This window comes from Aquarana catesbeiana, linkage group LG12 (assembly GCF_042186555.1).
Source record: "Aquarana catesbeiana isolate 2022-GZ linkage group LG12, ASM4218655v1, whole genome shotgun sequence".
Taxonomy (NCBI): domain Eukaryota; kingdom Metazoa; phylum Chordata; class Amphibia; order Anura; family Ranidae; genus Aquarana; species Aquarana catesbeiana.
The window spans coordinates 52,492,005-52,516,280 of NC_133335.1; the positions used below are offsets into that span (position 1 = coordinate 52,492,005).

At 44.0% G+C, this 24,276-nt stretch overlaps 1 protein-coding gene across 1 annotated transcript in view; it reads left to right on the plus strand.

Annotated features, from left to right (window-relative positions):
• Nucleotides 1-614: 614 nt before the first annotated feature.
• The window catches only part of SLC35B1 (solute carrier family 35 member B1), a 59,363-nt gene continuing 35,701 nt past the window's right edge, over nt 615-24,276 (plus strand). The window contains exons 1-2 of the mRNA XM_073607802.1: nt 615-735; nt 20,647-20,874. Coding sequence (XP_073463903.1) covers nt 668-735; nt 20,647-20,874 — 296 coding nt within the window. The 5' untranslated portion in view covers nt 615-667. The remainder of the gene's footprint in view (nt 736-20,646; nt 20,875-24,276) is intronic.

Consider the following 24,276-nt stretch of genomic DNA (forward strand, 5'->3'; position numbering starts at 1 on the left):
TAGATAGATAGATAGAGATAGATCTCCCAACTGTCCCTGATTTGGAGCAATGTCCCCCTGTCCCTTATTCCTCCCCATTTGTCCCTCATTTTGGTCGGATCTATATAAAATGTATAAAAAATGCACTTTTTATCTATCAAAAAAATGTTTCCCAGGCCTAAACCTTTCATCTGAATTCTAAATTGCTGCATTTGTAAATTCCAAAAGCCAATATAAATGAATAGTAGTGGTAAAAAAGCACTTGTGGGTTTAACCAATCTTGTTTTTTTTTGTACAATTCTCCTTTAAAGGGGCGTGGCAGTGGGTGTGTCCTATGCCTGCATAATTTTGCTGATAGGTGTCACTCATTCCCATCTCAAAAAGTTTGTTGGTATGTATGTATGTAGTATGTATATATATATATATATATATATATATATATATATATATGTCTGTGTGTATATACATATATATATATATATATATATATATATATATATATATATATATATATATATATATATATATATATATTGTATTGTATTTTTTTAAATTTTCTGGCATCAGCGCAGTTAATCTTTTTAGTGCGCAAACCCTATAATTATGTCTTGCAAGTGATGGGTTTTTTTTTTTTCAGAAAGAGGTTCCAGACTTCCTGTTTCGGAGCCGTGGATAAACTCTCCAAGGAATGAATGTGAAAGATGAAGTGTCAGTGGTATCGGATCCATCTGCTTGTGAGGATGTCTCACCTGACAGGTAGGTGATCCACTACATCATCAACTATTCCCCAGAGGGTTGGAAATCTGCATGCGCGTACTGTAATTATCTGACTGTGGCCGCTTCGTGTTCAGCTTGGTCTAGGAAACTTGCAAAACTTTGCCAAGGAGGACGCTAAATACGTAGTTTGATCTTATAACATGGAGAACATGAAGATCGCTGACGTGGAACCTGGCACCGAACGGAAAGATCAAACAATAAAGTAGCCTTTCAGAGACTGCTAAATGTTGGCTTGCTGCATTCCAAAGCTACAGCCATTGCCTCCATTAACCTGTTGCTGCCTGTGCAACACACATTGGCGGTGGCAAAAGCGGGGCTTTTACCGCCTACATGCCGCACATGCGTCCCTGGGCGGCTGATGTTTCTGTGCTAAAAGCGCTCACTGTGCACTCCCAACCTCTCGATTTGGACTAACTATCAGTAGTTGGCGGGACTGGCACCACATCATGTGACCAGGGGCGGACTGAACATTCGGGCACTCGGGCACTGTCCGAGGGCCCCATCAGGGTTGCCAGCCTTAATAAAACCAGGGACAGTATGTAAAAATCTGTGTTTTTTTAAAAATCCCAAGATTATAGCTGCCCCGCCTCTCCAGTACCTTTTCAGTGTGTGTATGTGTATTCTGTGTGTGTATACTGTGTGTATATATTGTGTGTCTGTGTGTGTATACTGTATGTGTGTGTGTATACTGTGTGGCCCCATAATCTATTGCCTGGGGGCCCCATAATCTCCTATTGCCTGGGGGCCACATAATCTCCTATTGCCCGGGGGCCCCATAATCTTCTCCTATTGCCCAGGGGCACCATAATCTCCTATTGCCCGGGGGCCCCATGAGTTGTCAGTCCGCCCCTGCATGTGACCACTATGACAACCAACCACAGTGGTCACATGATTCCTGATCCTTCCCATCCCTGAGCGTTGAAAACCTCTTAAACAGACGCTAGGCAGGCAGGAAATGTTATAGCTGAACTCCAGGTAGATATAAAAGGATACAAATGAATGCAGCTCTATTCATTAAATGTATTTTGTTTAAATGTAAGCAATGTAAGTACTTGAATTCGACTTGGTATCAGCCTCTGTACAGCAGAGCTCAGACTGGAGGAGGGGGGTGTAGCACAAGGAATCATACAGGTGGCATTGCAAAATGCCATATTGATAGGAGAAGAGAGCAGAGTGATGGAGGGATGAACTCATCAGCTTGAGTCTTCTCTTTTCACTATCCAGTCACAGGTTGGAGGTGGAGAGGAGACCTGTATGTGAAAGTGGAACTGCAGCAAAGAAAATTCCTGTCTTCTCTCCTGCCTAACAGGGCTTTGCGCGCCTACTCCCCTGGGATTTGACACAGCTGGAGTCTGTCAACAGATCCTGGCCAATGATTCATGGGGGGGAGGGGAACCTGCTGATCGGCTGCATCAAATCAAAGCCTAGATCCCCAAGGTGACAATCAACACAGGGCTCTGAAAAGAGAGAACAATCTCTTTTTGTTTCTTTTCCCTGCAAAGGGAAGAAAAAACAAATTTATCAGTAGTAAAAGATCAGCATACATTACACACAGTTAGGCACACAATTATCCCCTTGTTTGCCCATAGATCTTAACCCCTTCTCAGCCAGTTTCATTAGTACAGTGACAGTATATAGTATCCTCCCAACTTTTGAACTTCAGAATGAGGAACACTTGATGGAGGAAGACAAAGCCTTGATCCGCCGGCCGGCCTGGGGTTTACCGGGATCAAATCCTGGGACAGTTGGGAGGTATTGAGCATTATCACTGATCACCGTATTAGTGTCACTGGTGATGTCAATGGCAGTTAGTCAGTTAATAAAAATTCCAGTATATATCCCATAGTTTGTAGAATGTAGAGACGCTATAACTTTCACAAAAAACAATCAATATACACTCTATTCTGGAAATGTTATATATATGCAACTCCTATCCTCATATTGATTAGTGGTTCCAAATGAATAATAACTACTGCAGTAGGGAACAGACACAAAAGATACGCTCAGCATCTTTCCAAATAACTGTTCTGTTTTATTTGACGCAGTTGAAGGTTTTTATGCACATGATTACGTAGGTATTACATTAATATTACAATTGTACTTTTATGGTAACAAGGGGCGTAACATAGGCGGGCCAATTCTAATCAGGACTCGAAAGAATGCAAACATGTACGGGCCAATTCTGGCACTCCTCTCTTACATGTAAAAATCATAATTTTTTTACAAGAAAATTACTCAGAACCCCCAAACATTATATATGTTTTTTTTTGCAGAGACCCTAGGGAATAAAATGGTGGTCATTGCAACTTTTTACTGTATGTCACACGGTATTTGTGCAGCAATTTCTCAAACGTGTTTTTTTTGGAAAGAAAACGGTTTCTTGAATTACAAAAAAAAAAAAAAAACACTAAAGTTAGCCCGATTTTTTGTAATGTAATTTAATGTGAAAGCTGATGTTACGCCAAGTAAATACTTAACATGTCACGCTTTAAAATTGCGCACACTTGTGCAATGGCGCCAAACCTTGGTACTTAAATATCTCCATAGACAACGCTATAAAAATTTTTACAGGTTACCTGTTTAGAGTTACAAAGGAGGTCTTGGGCTAGAATTATTGCTTTTGCTCTAACGTTCATGGCGATACCTCACATGTGTGGTTTGAACGCCGTTTACATATGCGGGTGTGATGTACGTATGCATTCGCTGTGAAGCACGGGGGGGGGTTGGCGCTTTAATTTTTATTTTTTTTTTTTATTGTTGATTTTACTTTTATTTATTTTTTTGACACTTTGCCTTTAATTTTTTGTTTTTGTTTTGATCACTTTTCTTTTTGAAGGAATGTAAACATCCCTTGTAATAGGAAGATGGCATGACAGGCCCCCTTTACAGCGAGGTCTGGGGTCTATAAGTCCCCAGATCTCGCCTCTAGGCTGGAAAGCCTAAAAAAATCCCCCCCCCAAAAAAAGAAGAAGCGATCTCGGCAGCCCGCAGTCATCATTCAGATTTAACCACTTAAACTCCAGGATGTCATATGACGTCCACCTAAGGTGAAGTTGTTAATTTATATGGGAATTTTTTTTTTTTTTTTTTTTTTATCAAAGACATGTAGCAGAATACATTTTGGCCAAAATTTATGAAGACTTTTGATTTTAATTTCTTTATTGGATATGTTTTATAGTAAATAGTAAAAAATATTGTCTCTTTTCAAATTTCTCCAGTCTTTTTTCATCTATATAATAAAAAACCTGGTGGTGATCAAGTACTACTAAAAGAAATCTAAATTTCATTGGGGTACAGTACAGCATTGCATGACCAGTTATTACAAGCAGTGGGAGAATGAGATGTCATCCCCCCCCCTTCCCACCACCTTCCGTGGCTCATCCGGGCTCTCCAATCCCACCAGGGGCTGGCCAGAGACCCGAACAATGCCGGAAATGGCTTTGATCGGGTCTCGGATCGAGTAGCCTGCAAGCGATGTCATGACATCACTTCCGGTTTACGGAAGCCTTAAAGGCGCCAAATTTAAAACAATGACAGTATTCAAAACGTGGCTATTTGAATGCTTTTAAGTGCAAAAGAGGGATTTGGGGTCGTATAGACCCCAGATCCCACCATAAAGAGTACCTGTCAGATGCCTAATACTGTTTACATTCCTTCTGACAGCAATAAAAAAAAATGTAAGGGACAGTGCAAAAATAAATAAAATAAAATAAATTAAGAAAGAAAAAAAAAAAATTTAAAGCGCCCCCTCCCCCCCCGTGCTCACACGCAGAAGCAAACTCATACGCAAGTCACACCCGTAAATGTAAACAGTGTTCAAACCACACATATGAGGTATTGCCACGATCGTTAGAGTGAGAGCAATAATTCTAGCCCAAAACCTTCTCTGTAACCCTAAACTAGTAACCTGTAGAAACTTCTAAAACATCGCCTATGGAAATTTTAAAGTACCGGTAGTTTGTCGCCATTCCAAGAGTGGGCGCATCTTTAAAGCATGACATGTTAGGTAACTATTTACACAGCGTAACATCATCTTTCACATTATACAAAAAAATTGGGCTAGTTTTATTGTTTGTTTTTTTTAAGCCATGAAAGTGTATTTCTTCCAAAAAAATTGCATTTGAAAGACTGCTGCGCAAATACAGTGTGACATAAAATATTGCAACAATCTCCATTTTATTCTCTGGGGTCTCTGCTAAAAATATTATACATTTATATATATTATGTTTTGGGGGGTTCTAAGTAATTTTCTAGCAAAAAATTACAGATTTTAACTTGTAAGCAACAAGTGTCAGAAAAAGGCTTAGGCATGAAGAGTTTAAAAAACACCTGGCTATGCATGTTTTTACGGTTGTGTTAATGCAGCCTAAACCTCAATTAGGATCTTTGTTGGAGTTCCCCCTTTAACCACTTCCTGCCTGCCGGCCGTCAAACGGGGGCTGGGCAGTGCAGCTCTCGTTCTGGGTGGACGTCATATGACAGCCCTCCAGAACGACCGCTCTTGCGCGCCCCCGGGGGCACGCAGGGCGGCGATCACAGCTGCGCCATGTTGCTAGGATACGGCGCGACCCCAATCTGTGTAAAGAGCCACGGCCATGGCTCTTTAACCATGTGATCGTCTGTGTCCAATCAGCCGGTCACATGTAAACACGGAGATGCCGGTAATCGGTGCTCCTCGCCACACTGACAGAGCGAGAGGAGAGCTGATCAGCGGCATCTCCTCACAGAGGACATCTAGGGATGTAATCAGGGCACTGATCATCAGTGCCCTGATTTCAATTAAGTGCCAGCAATGCCATTGCCAGCAATCAGTGCCCACAATTGGCACCAATCTGTGCCCACACGTGCCAGCAATCAGTGGCCATCAGTGATGCCAGTGAGTGCTGCCCATCAATGCCCATCACTGGTGCCCATGTCACCCATCAATGCCCAGTGCCCATCAGTGCCGCCTATCTGTGCCCACCAGTGCTGCCTATCTGTGCCCACCAGTGCCGCCTATGTGCGCCCAATGCCCACCAGTGCTACCCATCAGTGCCGCCTATCAGTGCTCATCGGTGCCACCTATCAGTGCGGCATATTCGTGCCTCCTCATAGGGCTGAGAGATTTTCTAAAAAAAAAACTCGATTCAGGATTCGAATCGAGTTTTTTTTTTTGGACACCGCGCCGGTCCTGAGGAGCTGCGGGCAGGAGTTTTTAGGCGAGGCCACGGCTTCTGCCTAGTCCGCAGCAACCGCGCCGGTCCTGAAGAGCAACGGGCAGGAGGTTTTAGGTGAGGCCGCGGCCTCGCCTAAAAACTCCTGCCCGCAGCTCCTCAGGACTGGCGCAGTGAAAAAAAAAAAAAAAAAAATCTAAAAAAATCGATTTGCTTAAATTTTGAATCGATCTGACCTCTCAACTCGATTCAAGATTTGAATCGATTTTTTTCCCCGGCCCTACCTCCTCATCAGTGCCACCTCATCAGCGCCCATCAGTGAAGGATAAAAATCACTTATTTACACAATTTACTGACAGAAACTAAGAAAAACTTTTTTTTTTGGAAAAAATAAAAAACCCAGGAGTGATTAAATACCACCAAAAGAACGCTCTATTTGCGTGAAGAAAATAATACAAATTTCACGTGGTTACAGTGTAGCATGACCGCGCAATTGTCAAAGTGTGACAGCGCTGAAATCTGAAAAATGGCCTGGGCAGGAAGGGGGTATAAGTGCCCGGTATTGCGGTGGTTAAAGAAGCAGCAGCTAGTGTTTTGCTGTGCGTTATTTGCTCTTTGTATTCCGTGCCATCCCTCCGCCCTTTCGCTGTTTGAATTCCATGAAGAGATCCCCCTATTTAATAATAGCTTTAATTATATTTGTTCATCTTCCCATCAGTGTATTCCTTGCCTCTCCGCACCTCATTGGCTGTCTCCGGAGATGTATGACTTCTCCCCCACAATGCACACCGGCTCACATCAATCCACATGTCTGTGAAATTACACCTGCGTGGTCGTACACCCGCTCGCATTTGCATAATATTTTCAATTAACGGCACGCACAGATGTGCACTCCAAGAAATGACCTGCTTTAGCTGCACATATTAGGCAATTTAAATGCATCTGATCTCACACAGAAAACACATGAACATTACGAAGCTCCAGATCTATTGCCTCCATTTAAAGTGTACCTGTCAGGTATACTAAGCAGGGGAATCACTACTGGATTTAAAGCCTAAGTTTAGGTGAAAAAAAAAAAAATCAGCACAAGGGACATTAGATTTCAGTTTCCCTTGTGCTGGTGTCGGATGTCACATTGGAAATCAGTCCTCTGTCCCCTTCCCATACCCTTCAGCCATAATCTTTGGTGCTGCAGGGGTTAATACAGACGCTGGACCTGCATAGCTCCCAACTGTCCCTGATTTCGAGGGACTGTCCCTGATTTCGAGCAATGTCCCTCTGTCCCTCATTTTGGTCTTCTCTATATAGATGTATATAAAATGCACTTTTTATCTATCAAAAAGTGTTTTCCAGAGCTAAACCTTTCATCTGATTTCTAAATTGCTGCATTTGTAAATTCCAAAAGCCAATATAAAGGAAGAGTAGTGGTAAAAAAAAAAAAGCACTTGTGGGTTTAACCAATCTTGTTTTTTTGTACAATACCCCTTTAAGGGGGCGTGGCAAGGGGTGTGTCCTATGCCTGCATACTTTTGCTGATAGGCATCCCTCATTCCCATCTCAAAAAGTTGGGAGGTATGGACCTGTCATAGGTGCTCCTCTAGAGTGATGACTGTACCCACCCTTTCTGCCTCCATCCTACATTTAGAGAAGCTGTACGATCCCTTTCAGCAATGAAAACCGATCTATGAATGGAGGAGGTGGACCTTTCGTTCAACCGTCCTCCGTTCATAGAAGCTGTACTATCGCTTTCAGCAATGAAAAGCCCTTTATGAATGGAGGAGGTGGACCTTTTATTCATCCACCCATCTTCCATTTACAGAAGCTGCACCATCGCTTCCAGCAATGAAAAGCGATCTATGAATGGAGGAGGTGGACCTTTTGTTCAACCGTCCGTCCTCCGTTCATAGAAGCTGTACTATCACTTTCAGCAATGAAAAGCACTTTATGAATGAAGGAGGACCTTTTATTCATCCACCCATCTTCCATTCATAGAAGCTGTACTATCGATTCCAGCAATAAAAAGCGATCTATGAATGGAGGGGGTAGACTTTTCATTCATCCATCCATCCTTCATTCATAGAAGCTATGCTATCGCTTCCAGCAATGAAAAGTGATCTATGAACGGAAGAGGTGGAACTCTCATTCATCTGCTTGTCCTCCATTCATAGAAGCCGTACTATAACTTTTATTAACCACTTGCCGACCGCCACACGCCGATATACGTCGGCACAATGGCAGCGATGGGCAAATGGGCGTACCTATACATCCCCTTTAATTTGCGGAGCTAGTGGGTGTGCGCGTACAGCGTGGCCGTGCCCGCGGGTCCCGTGAACTCGATGTCCGTTGGGGGCCCGCGATTGTATCACGGAGCGTCAGAATGGGGAGATGTAAACAAGGCATTTCCCTGTTCTGCCTAGTGACATGATAGGGATCTACTGCTCTCTGTCATGTTGTAGTGAGCCCATCCCCCCCACAGTTAGAATCACTCCCTAGGACACACTTAACCCCTTGATCACCCTCTAGTGTTTAACCCCTTCCCTGCCAGTGTCATTTATACAGTAATCGGTGCATTTTTATAGTACTGACTGATGTATAAATGACAATGGTCCCAAAATAGTGTCAAAAAAGTGTCCGATGTGTCCGCCATAATATCGCAGTCACGATAAGAATTGCTGATCGCCGCCATTACTAATAAAAAAAAAAAGAAGAAGAAAAATGCCATAAAACTATCCCCTATTTTGTAGACGCTATAACTTTTGCGCAAACCAATCAATGTACGCTTAATGCGATTTTTTTTTTTACTAAAAATATGTATTGGCCTAAACTGAGGAATTTTTTTTTTTATATATATATATTTTTTTTTTTTGGGGATATTTATTATAGCAAAAAATAAAAAATATTGCTTTTTTTTCAAAATCGTCGCTCTTTTTTTGTTTATAGCGCAAAATATAAAAACCACAGAGGTGATCAAATACCACCAAAAGAAAGCTCTATTTGTGGGAAAAAAAGGACATGAATTTTGTTTGGGTGTAACGTCGCACGACCACGCAATTGTCAGTTAAAGCGACGCAGTGCCGAATCGCCAAAAAGTGCTCTGGTCAGGAAGGGGGTAAAATTTTTCTGGGCTGAAGCGGTTAAAAGCGCCCGCCCCAGTGTGAAAGTGCCCTAACAGGCACGTTGTCACCATCAGGAAAGCCATCCTGAAGAAATCCATGCAACCACTAATGGAGCGCATGTATGTAGGAAGTGGTAGCAAAAAGAATACAGGAGATCAACAGTTATCGGATGTAACAAAGAATAAAAAAAAAATTGGAAACAACTATTTTATTTAAAGAAAAGTCTTAGCAAACAAAATGTCACTAAGTTTGGGTCTACAGGAACTTTTAGGCAATTTTATGTCTTTTATGGACAGATATATATATGATCACCCCTAATCTGCTTGATCACCAACACACACATAATCTGACTGTACAATCTCCTTTAGATCCACCAAAAATCGTTCAATGAGGTCTACCCATTTGGATAGAAATTGAAGGAATCGTTTAGGTAGGTGCTCCTATTACAAGGTTCTGATAAATCTAAGGCTACAGTGCCTGGCAAAAGTATTCACCCCCCTTCCCCCCCTTGGCTTTTTACCTATTTTGTTACATTACAGCCTTTAGTTCAATGTTTTTTTAATCTGAATTATATGTGATGGATCAGAACACAATAGTCTAAGTTGGTGAAGTAAATTTAGAAAAATATATACATAAAACTATTTTTCAGAAATAAAAAAAATGATAATTGGCATGTGCGTATGTATTCACCCCCTTTGTTATGAAGCACATAAAAAGCTCTGGCACAACCAATTACCCTCAGAAGTCACATAATTAGTGAAATGATGTCCACCTGTGTGCAATCTAAGTGTCACATGATCTGTCATTACATATACACACCCTTTTGAAAGGCCCCAGAGGCTGCAACACCTAAGCAAGAGGCACCACTAACCAAACACTGCCATGAAGACCAAGGAACTCTCCAAACAAGTAAGGGACAATGTTGTTGAGAAGTACAAGTCAGGGTTAGGTTATAAAAAAATATCCAAATCTTTGATGATCCCTAGGAGCACCATCAAATCTATCATAACCAAATGGAAAGAACATGGCACAACAGCAAACCTGCCAACAGACGGCCGTACACCAAAACTCACAGAGCGGGCAAGGAGGACATTAATCAAAGAGGTAGCACAGAGATCTAAGGTAACCCTGGAGGAGCTGCAGAGTTCCACAGCAGAGACTGGAGTATCTGTACATAGGACGACAATAAGCCGTACGCTCCATACAGTTGGGCTTTATGGCAGAGTGGCCAGAAGAAAGCCATCACTTTCAGCATAAAACAAAATGGCGCGTTTTGAGTTTGCGAAAAAGGCATGTGGGAGACTCCCAAAATGTATGGAGGAAGGTGCTCTGGTCTGATGAGACTGAAATTGAACTTTTTGGCCATCATGGGCAGGGGTGGCTTCAGACAAATTTTTTTTTTGGGGGGTGCTGAAAGTATAAGTGGTGGTGCTAATGCGGCACACGTCGCGCTCTTGTGGGCCTGGGCAAAAGTGGGTGTGGCCAAAAAGTGGGTGTTTTTTCATTGTCTCGCCCATTGTATAGATAAAATAGAACCTTCTGGCACACATAATTGATTGTGGGAATAAAACAAGCCCAAATGGAACCAGCGATGATAAACCCCAGCATGTATAAGGGCCAGCAATGACAACCCCTAGTACATGTTAGGGCCGCCAGAACACCCAGCACAGCACAACAGTGAGCAGCATACAGTGGAGGTCAGTGAGCAGTACACAGCATACAGTGCAGAGCAGGAGTGAGCCCTTAGAGTGCCCAGATTAGGAGTGAGCCCTTAGAGTGCAAAGAAAAAGAGAGCGACCCCATAGAGAGAGCACCCCCTTTAGAGGGCCCAGAGCACAACGGTGACCCCATAAACAGCGCGCACAGCACAATGGAGACCCCATACACAGTGCCCACAGCACAAGGGCGACCCCATACACAGTGTCCACAGCACAACGGAGACCCCATACACAGTGCCCACAGCAAGAGGGCGACCCCATACACAGTGTCCGCAGCACGAGGGCGACCCCATACACTGTGCCCATAGCATGAGGGCGACCCCATACACAGTGTCCACAGCATAAGGGCAACCCCATACACTGTGCCCACAGCATGAGGGCGACCCCATACACAGTGTCCACAGCACGAGGGCGACCCCATACACAGTGTCCACAGCACAATGGAGACCCCATACACAGTGCCCACAGCAAGAGGGCGACCCCATACACAGTATCCACAGCACGAGGGTGACCCCATACACAGTGTCCACAGCACGAGGGTGACCCCATACACTGTGCCCACAACATGAGGGCGACCCCATACACTGTGCCCACAACATGAGGGCGACCCCATACACTGTGCCCACAACATGAGGGCGACCCCATACACTGTGCCCACAGCATGAGGGCAACCCCATACACTGTGCCCACAGCACAACGGAGACCCCATACACAGTGCCCACAGCAAGAGAGCGACCCCATACACAGTGTCCACAGCATGAGGGCGACCCCATACACTGTGCCCACAGCACAAGGGCAATCCCATACACTGTGCCCACAGCACAACGGAGACCCCATACACAGTGCCCACAGCAAGAGGGCGACCCCATACACAGTGTCCGCAGCACAAGGGCGACCCCATACACTGTGCCCACAGCAAGAGGGCGACCCCATACACAGTGTCCACAGCAAGAGGGCGACCCCATACACAGTGTCCACAGCAAGAGGGCGACCCCATACACAGTGTCCACAGCACAACGGAGACCCCATACACAGTGTCCACAGCACGAGGGCGACCCCATACACAGTGTCCACAGCACGAGGGCGACCCCATACACAGTGTCCACAGCACGAGGGCGACCCCATACACAGTGTCCACAGCACGAGGGCGACCCCATACACAGTGTCCACAGCACGAGGGCGACCCCATACACAGTGTCCACAGCACGAGGGCGACCCCATACACAGTGTCCACAGCACGAGGGCGACCCCATACACAGTGTCCACAGCACGAGGGCGACCCCATACACAGTGTCCACAGCACGAGGGCGACCCCATACACAGTGTCCACAGCACGAGGGCGACCCCATACACAGTGTCCACAGCACAACGGAGACCCCATACACAGTGTCCACAGCATGAGGGCGACCCCATACACTGTGCCCACAGAACGAGGGCGATCCCATACACTGTGCCCACAGAACGAGGGCGATCCCATACACTGTGCCCACAGCACAACGGAGACCCCATACACTGTGCCCACAGCACAAGGGTGACCCCATAGTCCAATGGTGCACTGTTATGGGGACACCTGATCATCATTTGGGCACTGTAAGTAATAGGTACTCCTGATCTGCGTGGCATTCTAATGATTGAAGTACATGTCTCCAAGCCCAATGAGAAGGCTGATATCAGAGGATTCCCCTCAATCAGTGTAATGCAGCATGCTGCTATAGATCGGAGGACTGGAAAGCCCCCCTCCCTTCCAGGCTTAGCAGCTACAATAAAAACAGAACTGATCAGCCTCCCTCCTCCTAAGCCTTCCTCCTCGGAGCATACCATGTGACACACACACCCCTCTTATCCTCTGACACTGGCAGGCTCAGTAAGCCCTGCAGACTGCAATGCACTGAGTGCAGCAGCTCCGTTCTGCTCCCTCACTCCTCCCCCCACCATATAAGTAAACACAGCTTCTCTCCTCCGAATACCGGCTTCCTCCGGGTTTCCTGGGGCACTGCAAAGGGCTGGGCTCTCTCTGCTGCTTCCATCCAAATTCTTCTTTTTTCGGCAAATGCAGGAGATCAGCACTGGATCAATCTGCCACTGATGCAGGCTCCTCACCACCCAGCCCCTGCCGGGTGTAACTGATCATTAGCGGCTTATTCGGCTGTATCCCTCCACCTTATAAAAGAGTCCCTAGCCTCTTGCAGACAGGATTCACAGCAGGTACCAAATAATTTGTTTAAAATCCTGTGACTGTACTGTAATACCTCTGTGGAAATTTTCAGGGTGCTTGAAGATTTTTTTGGGGGAGCTTCAGCACTCCCAAGCACCCACCTGGCGCCGCCCCTGATCATAGAAAACGCTATTGCCGCGTACACACGATCAGATTTCTCATCGGAAGAAGATATGACGACTTTTCCAACAGGATTCCGCTCAAGCTTGCCTTGCATACACACAGTCACGCAAAAGTTTAAATTACAACCATCAAGAATGCGGTGACGTACAACACTACGACGAGCCGAGAAAATGAAGTTCGATGCTTCCGACCATGCGTCAAATTGTTTCCGAGCATGCATAGGAATTTTGCGCGTAGGAATTGCCACAGACGATCACATTTTCGGATAGAAACTTTTCCCGACCGAAAAATTGAGAGCATGCTCTCAATCTTTTGCTGGCTAGAATTTGGCCAGCAAAAAAAAACATGGAGCATACACACGGTCGCATTTTGACAAACTCTCATCTGTCTTTTGCGGGCCAAAATTCCGATCGTGTGTACACGGCATTAGTCTGGCGCAGACCCAACACATCACATCACCCAAAGAACACCATCCCCACTGTGAAACATGGTGGTGGCAGCATCATGCTGTGGGGATGTTTTTCAGCAGTCAGGACTGGGAAACTGGTCAGAGTTGAGGGAAAGATGGATGGTGCTAAATACAGGGATATTCTTGAGCAAAACCTGTACCACTCTGTGTGTGATTTGAGGCTAGGACAGAGGTTCACCTTCCAGCAGGACAATGGCCCCAAACACACTGCTAAAGCAACACTTGAGTGGTTTAAGGGGAAACATGTAAATGTGTTGCAATGACTTAGTCAAAGCCCAGACCGCAATCCAATAGAAAATCTGTGGTCAGACTTAAAGATTGCTGTTCACAAGCGCAAACCATCCAACTTGAAGGAGCTGGAGTGGTTTTGCAAGGAGGAATGGGCAAAAATCCCAGTAGTAAGATGTGGCAAACTCATAGAGACTTATCCAAAGCGACTTGGAGCTGTGATAGCCACAAAAGGTGGCTCTACAAAGTATTGACTTTAGGGGGGTGAATAGTTATGCACATTGACTTTTTCTGTTATTTTGGTCTATTTGTTGTTTGCTTCACAATAAAAAAACATCTACAAAGTTGTGGGCATGTTCTGTAAATGAAATGATGCAAATCCTCAAACAATCCATGTTAATTCCAGGTTGTGAGGCAACAAAACACGAAAAATGCCAAGGGGGGTGAATACTTTTGCAAGGCGCTGTAGGTTCCCACATGTCTGGTGCAAATTTCCCTTCCGTTTTCACTGCAAATTTCCTAAACAGCAGTTGGGCGGATCAGCTGCGATTTAGATGCTAATTTTTGGAGTCGGCCGCCATCGGCTTCTTTAACGACTTGCCCTTCGGAGGTTTCACCTCCCTACATGACCAGGCAATTTTTTTGCGATACGGCTCTGCGTTACTTTAACTAACGATTGTGCAGTAGTGTGACGCTTTTTTTTTTTTTTTTCTCTGATCGAATTGGTGTTCAAAACTGATGACATGTGTGATTCAGATGCGTTCCCATAGAAGGCAATAGCCTGGAATTTTGCATCCGAACCGCACCGCAGTGCAAAGAAAACGCATAGGACTCTTTCTCAATTTGCTGGGAATTCACACTGACGCTGCACCGCACATATGTGAACCGGCTCCATAGAAAAGGCTGCTGGTTCACATGTCATTAGAACGAAGCCTAAAGGGGATTGTACAGAGATTGTATTGTGTATGGTGACACTGACTGAACCAGAGGACGAATCAATCTCCTCGTTGATCACTATAGTCTCTCCTTATGGCAGGCTGGCACCTCCCACTCCTCTGCCTTTGCTCCGCAGGCACGATCGCTCACATTCCCTCTATGTACGCACGTTTGTTCAATCATCCCTAATGGGAACGATCATTCTGTGGCCGGGCTGTGAACACATCTGCCTGCTGTCTGGTGTTTGTAGACTAAACAATCGCTTTATTAAAGCAGAACCAAACCCATCAATTTAACGAGTTCCCCAAAACAGTTATATTTAATGCTTGCCATCATTGTTACTGTTACAGTTGCTTGTGCTCTTCTTTGAACTGCCAAGCCATTTAAATGACTGGTGTCATAGCTGATCACATGTGCAGCACCATGGGGACTGCAGATCAGAGGCTAAGATGGCAGCTTCCTTGGCTGTAAAACTGCCGAAAGCGAAACATGCTGTGCTTCACAGCCGCAGTATGTGTATAGCTGTGAGGGGCTGCATGTCAGTGTTCAAGGGGCCGTAAAACCGCAAGTCAACCACATAGTCTTACTGTCCCCCTACCACATGCGTGAATGAAGCCTAACTGAATGGGTCTCACAGCGTCATGATGCTGTATGCCCAAGCCACTAGCATCCTTCAACCAATTAGGCACAGCCACCACACAGTCTTAGAAACCAGCAATGCTGTGTGGCATAGCTGCCAGCATCTTAGCAACCAATGATGTGCAGCCACCAGAGTCCTAGCAACCAATTAGGCACAGCCACCAGAGTCATAACAGCCAATATGCACAGCCACCACAGTCTTAGAAACCAGCGATGCTGCGTGGCATAGCTACTAGCATTTTAGCAACCAATGATACACAGCCACCAGAGTCCTAGCAACCAATTAGGCACAGCCACCACACAGTCTTAGAAATCAGCAATGCTGTGTGGCATAGCTACCAGCATCTTAGCAACCAATAATGCACAGCCACCAGAGTCCTAGCAACCAATTAGGCACAGCCCCCAGAGCCTTAGAAACCAGTGGTACTGTGTGGCATAGTTACCAGCATCCTAGCAACCAATAATGCACAGCCATCAGAGTCCTAGCAACCAATTATGCAAAGCTACCTGAGTCTTTGCAACCTGTGATGCTGTGTGGCACAGCTGCCAGCATCCTAGCAATCAATAATGCACAGCCACCAGAGTCCTAGCAACCAATTAGGCACAGCCCCCAGAGCCTTAGAAACCAGTGGTACTGTGTGGCATAGTTACCAGCATCCTAGCAACCAATAATGCACAGCCATCAGAGTCCTAGCAACCAATTATGCAAAGCTACCTGAGTCTTTGCAACCTGTGATGCTGTGTGGCACAGCTGCCAGCATCCTAGCAATCAATAATGCACAGCCACCAGAGTCCTAGCAACCACTTAGGCACAGCCACCACAGTCTTAGAAACCAAAAATGCTGTGTGGCATAGCTGCCAGCATCTTAGCAACCAATGATACACAGCCACCAGAGTCCTAGCAACCAATTAGGCACAGCCACCAGAGCCTTAGAAACCAGTGGCACAGTTGCCAGCATCCTAGCAACCAATAATGCACAGCCACCTGAGTCTTTGCAACCTGTGATGCTGTGTGGCACAGCTGCCAGCATCCTAGCAATCAATAATGCACAGCCACCAGAGTCCTAGCAACCAATTATGCACAGCCACCAGAGTCCTAGCAACCAATTATGCACAGCTACCAGAGTCTTAGCAACTAGTGATGCTGTGTGGCACAGCTGCTGGCATCCTAGCAACCAAAGATGTACAGCTGTTTGCTAGAATGCTGGCAGTTGGGCTATAGAGTCATTGGTTGTTGTGCCAGCATCCCAGCAACCAAAGGGGCAAAAAAGCAGAACTTAACTCCTAAGGAGAAAACATTCCCACAAGGCATTTTTTGTGTTCATTGTTTTATTTGTTTGGCCCTGCCCCCTGCTGCTATTCTGGCCTAGGCTAAAAGGACATGTCCCTGGCCATGCAGCTTTGTGGGATACATACATCACATCTCCCAGGAGGCTGCAGAATCAGGCACATGGTGTGGCTGGAGGGTGAGTCTAACACACCATCAGTAGCTAGCTGCCTGCACTCGAAGAGGTAGCCTGCTGAAGGGGACCAAGGTGTTGTCGTGGGACCCGGTGTATGTCCCCTGGACAGGGGATCACAGGGGGCAATGGTGGATTTGCTGTGAAGGTGAGAAAGGCGATCTGCAGTGGAAATGCTTTTCAGAGGGCATTTGACAAGCGGTGAGTCAGCCTTGTTTTAACACCTAAATTCCTGCAGCATCATGCCGCAACCTTGTGCACTGCGGTACAGCCCCATTCAGTTTAATGGGGCAGGTGGTACTGCCCCCCCCCCCCCCCCGCCTCCGAACAAACAAAAACACTTTTTGTTTTAAATCGCCTAGAATGTATTTAGCTGATTTATGAAGGCTAAGGAAGCATGGTGTTGCTGCACCATGTGGGAGATTTAGGCTCCATTCACACCTGGGCGTTCTGGAATAGCGGCAAAATGCGGGACACATTTGTAATGCCATTAGTTCTTAATGGCACCCCATTCGCAGCGAGATTTTGCAGCAGGTTATCGCACAATAAATCGTGCTGCAACCGCGGCAAAATCGCAACGCACAAAGCTCGTTGCTCAAAAAGGAGCAGGAGCTTCTTTTGGGTGACAGCGTTTTTCAGCGATTCTGGATTCCGGAACACCCAGCTGTGAATTGAACCCTAAAAAAAAAATAAGTGTTTAGGGACTTCTGCCCCTGCATTTCTGCAGATAGGGCGGCCCACTGAACTAAGCAGGCTGCCAACACGTAGAACGCAGGTAGTAATAGTATGAACCCAGCCTAAGATCTCATTCACACCATGAAGTGCGTCTGAGTGCGCACGCTTTTTATTTTTGCATGTTTTGGTGCGTCGCATTCTAGGTGAGCTCATTCGTTTCAATGGGCTGCCCTGTGAACGTGCAAAAGAGGTGCAGGTACAATTTGTTTAAATCGCAATGCACCGAATCACACGGTACCGTGCGTTTTGGCAGGTGCGAATGCTTGCACGTTCGCTAGATGCCTGGGGTGTCATTGAGAATTAATGGCACCTGTTTGCGTCTGCAAAAGGCAGTGCGTGTTGGTGTGGTGCAGGAAAACATGCGATTTTGCACCTGGTGTGAACAAGCCCTAAGCCTGGGTTCACACTGAAGGCGGGTTTGAAATTGTGAACACGCACAATTTCAATACTGCACTTCAGTAAGACTTTGGGAGCGACTTCAGAGACATTTGTGCGGGTTCCTGCACAGACGTCTATTGAGATCGCCCCTAAAGTCGCCAAAAGTAGTGCAGGAATTACTTCTGGGAATTGGTGCGGCGCCGCAAAATCAGCGTCGCATCGATTCAAAAAGTGCTGTTGCCGGCAATGGGCAGTGGTTTGTCAAATCGCATGTCAAATGTAAATGTGGGCTAAGTGCCAGGTCACATATAAGCGATGCGGGAACCAGTGCAATTCCAGTGCGAGTTCCCGCATCGCATGTCACCTGCCAGCAGTTCACACTGACAACTTAAAACTGTTGCGGCTGTCGATGCAAAATTAATGACACCCCCAGATCAGTTCACAGATCGCAGTGCGAACTGCCAAATGGCACAGGAATCGGATCGCATGGGTGTGAACACCCATGCGATCCGATTCCAGTGCGGACCAAAAAAAGGGTTCTGTACCATTTTGATGTGAATGCGATGCGAATTCAGTTGTACAATCTGTACGGTTGAATTTGCGTCGCATAGACATCGCATGTGAGCTGCATAGTAATGCGCTGCGAATCACCTGCGATGTCTAACACCTGTGAACACCGCCTAAAACTTGAGTTGTGTTCACCTTCACAGGTACCATCTCTTGTTATTATTGAAGGATTATATATGCTGGATCACGTTTGTCATTGGACTACAGAGCACACAGGGGTTGATTTGGGCTCCGTTCACACTATGGCGTTCCGGATCGTGGGGCGGAATGGGTGCGATTCCAAATCGCGGGATGCCCTTGCGATCCCCGTTATTTCCAATGGCTCTCAGATTGCAGTGCGATTTTGCCCCGATTGCCACCCAAAGAATCGACGTAAAAAATTGCACAAACAAAATTGCGGGGATCACAAGGGTGTCCTGCGATTTGCGGTCGATTCGGAAACATGGGTAGAATCGCAGAGGTTCAGCCTGCTATCTGGAACGTGCGAATGGAGCCTTACCAGAACTGGAGAGTGCAAAATCTAGCGCAGCTGTGCAAGGTAGCCAATCAGCTTCTAACGTCAGCTTGTTCATTAAAAAAAAACCTGGAAGGTGATTGTTTTCTATGCAGAGCTGCACCAGATTTTGCACTCTCTCTTCCTGTCTCCGGAAAAATGAATGCCGGAGGGGGGGCCCAGCACTGCACATCACTCTCCATCCTCTACTGATCACATCACTGGACCCCTCTGTTCTATAAACAATGACGAGTTATACAAGCAGCTGGCTGGTTACACGTGTAACCAACAGCCAATCAGAATCCTCCACATGAGGCTACGTCACCCCTGGAGCAGACAGCTGTCAAAAAGGCCCCAGACACCCGAACCATATAGCTGCCCTCACCGCTGCCTGAATGAACAATAAACAAAGAAAAGTAACAAGTGTGCAGCATCATCCCATTGGTGGGGATCTGATGTCTATCTGAATGAATGATGAGCTCACATAATGTGCAGCCTCTCCACCAGATGTAGATTGGATGTGAACTTTTCTTACACTGAATTAGTGTTGACCATAACTTTAGGATTGCTGGGTGTGCAGAACTACAAATCCCAGCATGCCAAATATACAATTGTGGATCACCATACACATCCAAGCTGACCATACAATCAACTTTAGATTTGCCAAAACTATATAATAGGAGGACACACCTTATTTATCCAATCAATCTCTATCCAGTCCGGCAAGCCCTTCTAATTCACTTGTTGGTAGATCTAAGGGAGGTTGTACAATCAGATTGTAAGGTGTATGGTAAACAGACACAGAGCTGCTTCACTGAACAGGGGACATCTAAAACTTTGTATCCCCTGCAGCGCCTGCCATTGCATCCCCCTCCTCCTGAAAATGCCAATGGCCTGGCTGCCTCTGGCAGGATTTTGCAGTCAGTTTAAAGCCAGGATCCCATATTCGTTCCTGATCAGTGACTTGCAAGGAATGTAGGCAAAAGATCCGCATGACAGCCAGGCACGCAGCATTTTTCAGAAAGGAAAAAAACAGCAGCCCATCCGGTAAAGACAGAACTTCAGACTTGTTCCTGATCGGGGAAGGCAATGACGCTGGAGGATCACCAAGACAGCCAGACAACTGGCATTTTCCAGTGGAAGAAACCAGCTGCCTATTTATTACTTGTTCCTGATCAGCGAGAGGATCGCCAAGATAGTCAGACAACAGGCATTTTCCAGAAGAAACCAGCTGCCTATTAGTTCCTGATCAGCGACTTACAAGGCATTGAAGCTGGAGGATCATCAAGACAGCCAGGCATTTTCCAGAAGAAGAAACTAGCTGTAGCCGTCTATCCATTATGTGTTCCTGATTGGTGACTTAGAAGGCAATGAAGCCAGAGAATCAGTAAGACAGCCAGGCAACTGGCATTTTCCAGCACCATTCATTAGTCTCAGGGCAGATTTTTTTTTTTTAATGGTGTCCCCCAATCTGTGTTGGGTGTAGTAATATGGCGCCCCTTATTCATTTCTGAGAGTCTCAGTATGGCAGCTGATCTGATCAGAGCTAATCATTGACCAGTTGAGGTTTCGTGTACTCGGGGTGCTGCAGGTAGAACTTATCAAGTATAACTTTTTTTTTTTCTTCCTGGTGTTAGCCAAGTTCTTCCTGTTTCTGCAGATCCGGCAATGCAGCGGACAGCCCCGGCCGGGGTCCTTCGTTGGTGGCGTGTCGCTGGGATTGTATGAGGTCCCCGGTGGAGAGAGATGTGCGGCTGGAGGTGCCGGTGACAGCTGGAGGAGACATGGAGACAGGAGGAGTGCTGGGGCCCGGGGGGCTGAGGCTACTCGCCTGCTTCCTGGGGGTGTTTGTCTGCTACTTCTACTATGGAATCCTGCAGGAGACTATGTGAGTGGAGGGGTCCCCCCCTGTGTGTGCTGGGTGTTGGATTACTCCTGTGTAGTGTGCCAGGTATTGGGTTACCCCATGTGAGAGGGGCACACTGGGCTATATATACACACACTGGGCCTGCCAGGGATCACACTGCTAGGACTGCCACTCATCATATGAGAGAGGGGGGGAGGGCCACTTCTCCAGGCTACATCCACACTGCAACCTTATTTATTATATAGTGAGGACACAACACTTCACATATGGGATCTATTTATTATTTGATGTTTTATAGATGTTATTTTTATTACTATTCATTTTTTTTTAATTATTTTATTTAATTTTATTATGGTTGCTATTATTATTATTATTTTAGTTATTATTATAGGTATTATCAATAATTATAATATTGATCATACCAATAATAACTAAAAAATAATAACAACAATAATAAATTAAAATGAATAGTAATAAAAAAACAACAATACAATAATACCAATCGTTATATATTATTTTATATATTTGTTGTTTTAATTATTTTAATTCATATTTTATTATAGTTGCTATTGTTTTATTTACTGGTATTATTAATAATAATACCAATAATAACTAAAATTTAATAGCAACGACAATAAAAAAAATATATAAAATTAAAATATTTAAAAATGAATAGTAATAACAATAACAACATAAATATCAAATAATATATTATGTTATTTTTATTTGATATTTATGTTGTTATTGTTATTTTTATTACTATTCATTTTTAAATATTATTTTATATATATATATATATATATATATATATATATATATATATATATATTTTATTGTTGTTGCTATTATTTTTTAGTTATTGATTTATTGATAATAATACCAATAATAACTAAAATAATAATAGCAACAATAACAAAATATTAGAGATGTCCCGATACCACTTTTTTAAGACCGAGTACAAGTACTGATACTTTTTTTCAAGTGCTCGCCGATACCGATTACTGATACTTTTATTTTTAATGTCACGTGGCAGTGGTTTTCTTTCATTTTTTTTACAATTTTTGTTTTTTTACAATGCTTTCTTTTTTTCCTTTTTTTTATTAGGGGGGAGGGGTGGACGCTGTCTGTGTGTTTTTTTTTTTTATTTAAATTTTTATTATTTTTTACAATTTTTTTTTTAATTATTTATTGCAATACTTTGTGTTTTTTTTTTTTTTTAATCAGCCCTGTTGGGGGGCTTTGGTGAGATATCAGAGGTCTTAACAGACCCCTGATATCTCCCCCTTGAGAGAGAAAGAGACAGAGGATAGACATTCCCCAGTTCCTTTCTCTGCAGCCTCAGCTGCACTGAAAATGAATGAAGAGAAGACAGCGGCTCCTCTCCATTTATAAAGTGACACATCGTAATCATAGGACATTACAATGTTTCAGTTATGTGAATGGGCAGAGTCAGCTGACTCTATCCATTCACAAAGGAGGACATGGAGAGAGAGAGACAGCACAGCGGAGGGGGGGCAGCAGAACGGAGAGGGACAGCGGAGGGGGGGCAGCAGAGCGGAGGGGGACAGCGGAGGGGGGGCAGCAGAGCGGAGGGGGCATGGAGGATGCGGTGACAGTCAGTGGTGATCGCGTGTGGGGGAGTTACAAGCACCGATCACCGCTGTATAAATTTCACTAAAGCAGCTGAAAGCCGCGGGGGGAGAAGCTTGTAACTCCCCCCACGCGCCGATCACTGCTGACTGTCAAGGTATCGGGGGAAGCATCGGGAGCATTTGCCCGAGTACAAGTACTTGACAAATGCTTGGTATTGGTACCGATACTAGTATCGGTATCGGGACAACCCTACAAAATATGAAATAAAATAATTAAAAATAATAAATAAAATAACATAAATATATAAAATAATATATTATGATTGATATTATTGTGTTGTTGTTTTTATTACTATTCGTTCTTATTTTTATTTTATTTCTCATATTTTATTATTGGTGTTGCTATTATTATTTTACTATTGGTATTATTATGATTATTATTGATAATAATACCAATAATAACTCCAAGATTAATCACAGCAACAACAATAATAAAATATGAAATAAAATAATTAAAAATATTAATATAAACAACAATAAAATAACATAAATATCAAATATTATTATATTTTATTGTTGTTTTTATTACTGTTCATTTTTAATTATTTTATCTCATATTTTATTGTTGTTGCAATTATTATTTTAGTTATTGGTATGATCAATAACAATATAATAAATAATAGCTAAAATAATAATAATTGCAACAAAAATAAAATATGAGATAAAATAATTAAAAATGAATAGAAATAAAAACAACAATAAAATATCTAATATATTATTTGATATTTATGTTATTTTATTGTTTTTATTAATATTCATTTTTAATTTCATATTTTATTATTGTTAATATTATTATTCATGTAGTTATTATTATTATTGGTATTATTATCAATAATAATGATAATAATACCAAAATAAACTAAAATAATAATAGCAACACCAATAATAAAATATGAAATAAAATAAAAATGAATAGTAATAACAATAACATAAATATCAATAATAATGTATTTTTTTAATATTATTTTTTTTTTATATTTTACACAGCACTGTACATTCACATCAGCCCCTGCCCTCAAGGAGCTTGCAATCTAATGTCCTTATCATAGACATACCAGAGTCAATGGCTTAACAGCCGATTAACCTACCAGCATGTCTTGGGAGGAAACCCATGAAACATGCAAACTCCATGCAGATAGTTTCCTGGCTGGGAACTGAACTGAGGACCCCAGTGCTGGCAGTCGTGCTCACCACTAAGACACCGGGGATCTTTGCGAGGCTAGATCAGTACTTCTACTAAAAAAATAAAATGTATGTATGTATGTGTATATATAATTACGCACAGATCAGCCATAACATATGACCACTGAAGGCGAATAGTGAATAATACTCATTATCTCATTAAAAATGGTACCTGAAAGTGGGTGAGATATTTTAGGCAGCAAGTGAACATGTCCCTGAAGTAGATGTGTTAAAAGCAGAAAAAAATGGGCAAGTGTACAGATTGGAGCAATCTGACAAGAGCCAAATTGTAATGGTTAGATGATTGGGTCAGAGGAACTCCAAAACTGCAGCTGTTGTGGGATGTGACCGGTCTTCAAGGGTCAGGATCGATCAAAAGTGGTTACTATCAGAAAAACTATTAGATGGCCATCTTGGCGAACACGATATACAGGGATATGGGGATTTTTCTAGACATAATCACACCCACACAGGTTGGACTGGTGTCTTTATTGACTATATAACTAAAAGAAGGAAAACAAGTGACAGGGCGGTCAAGGCTCATGGATGCACGTAGAGGGAGCGAAGGCTGGGCTGTGTAGTCCAGTCC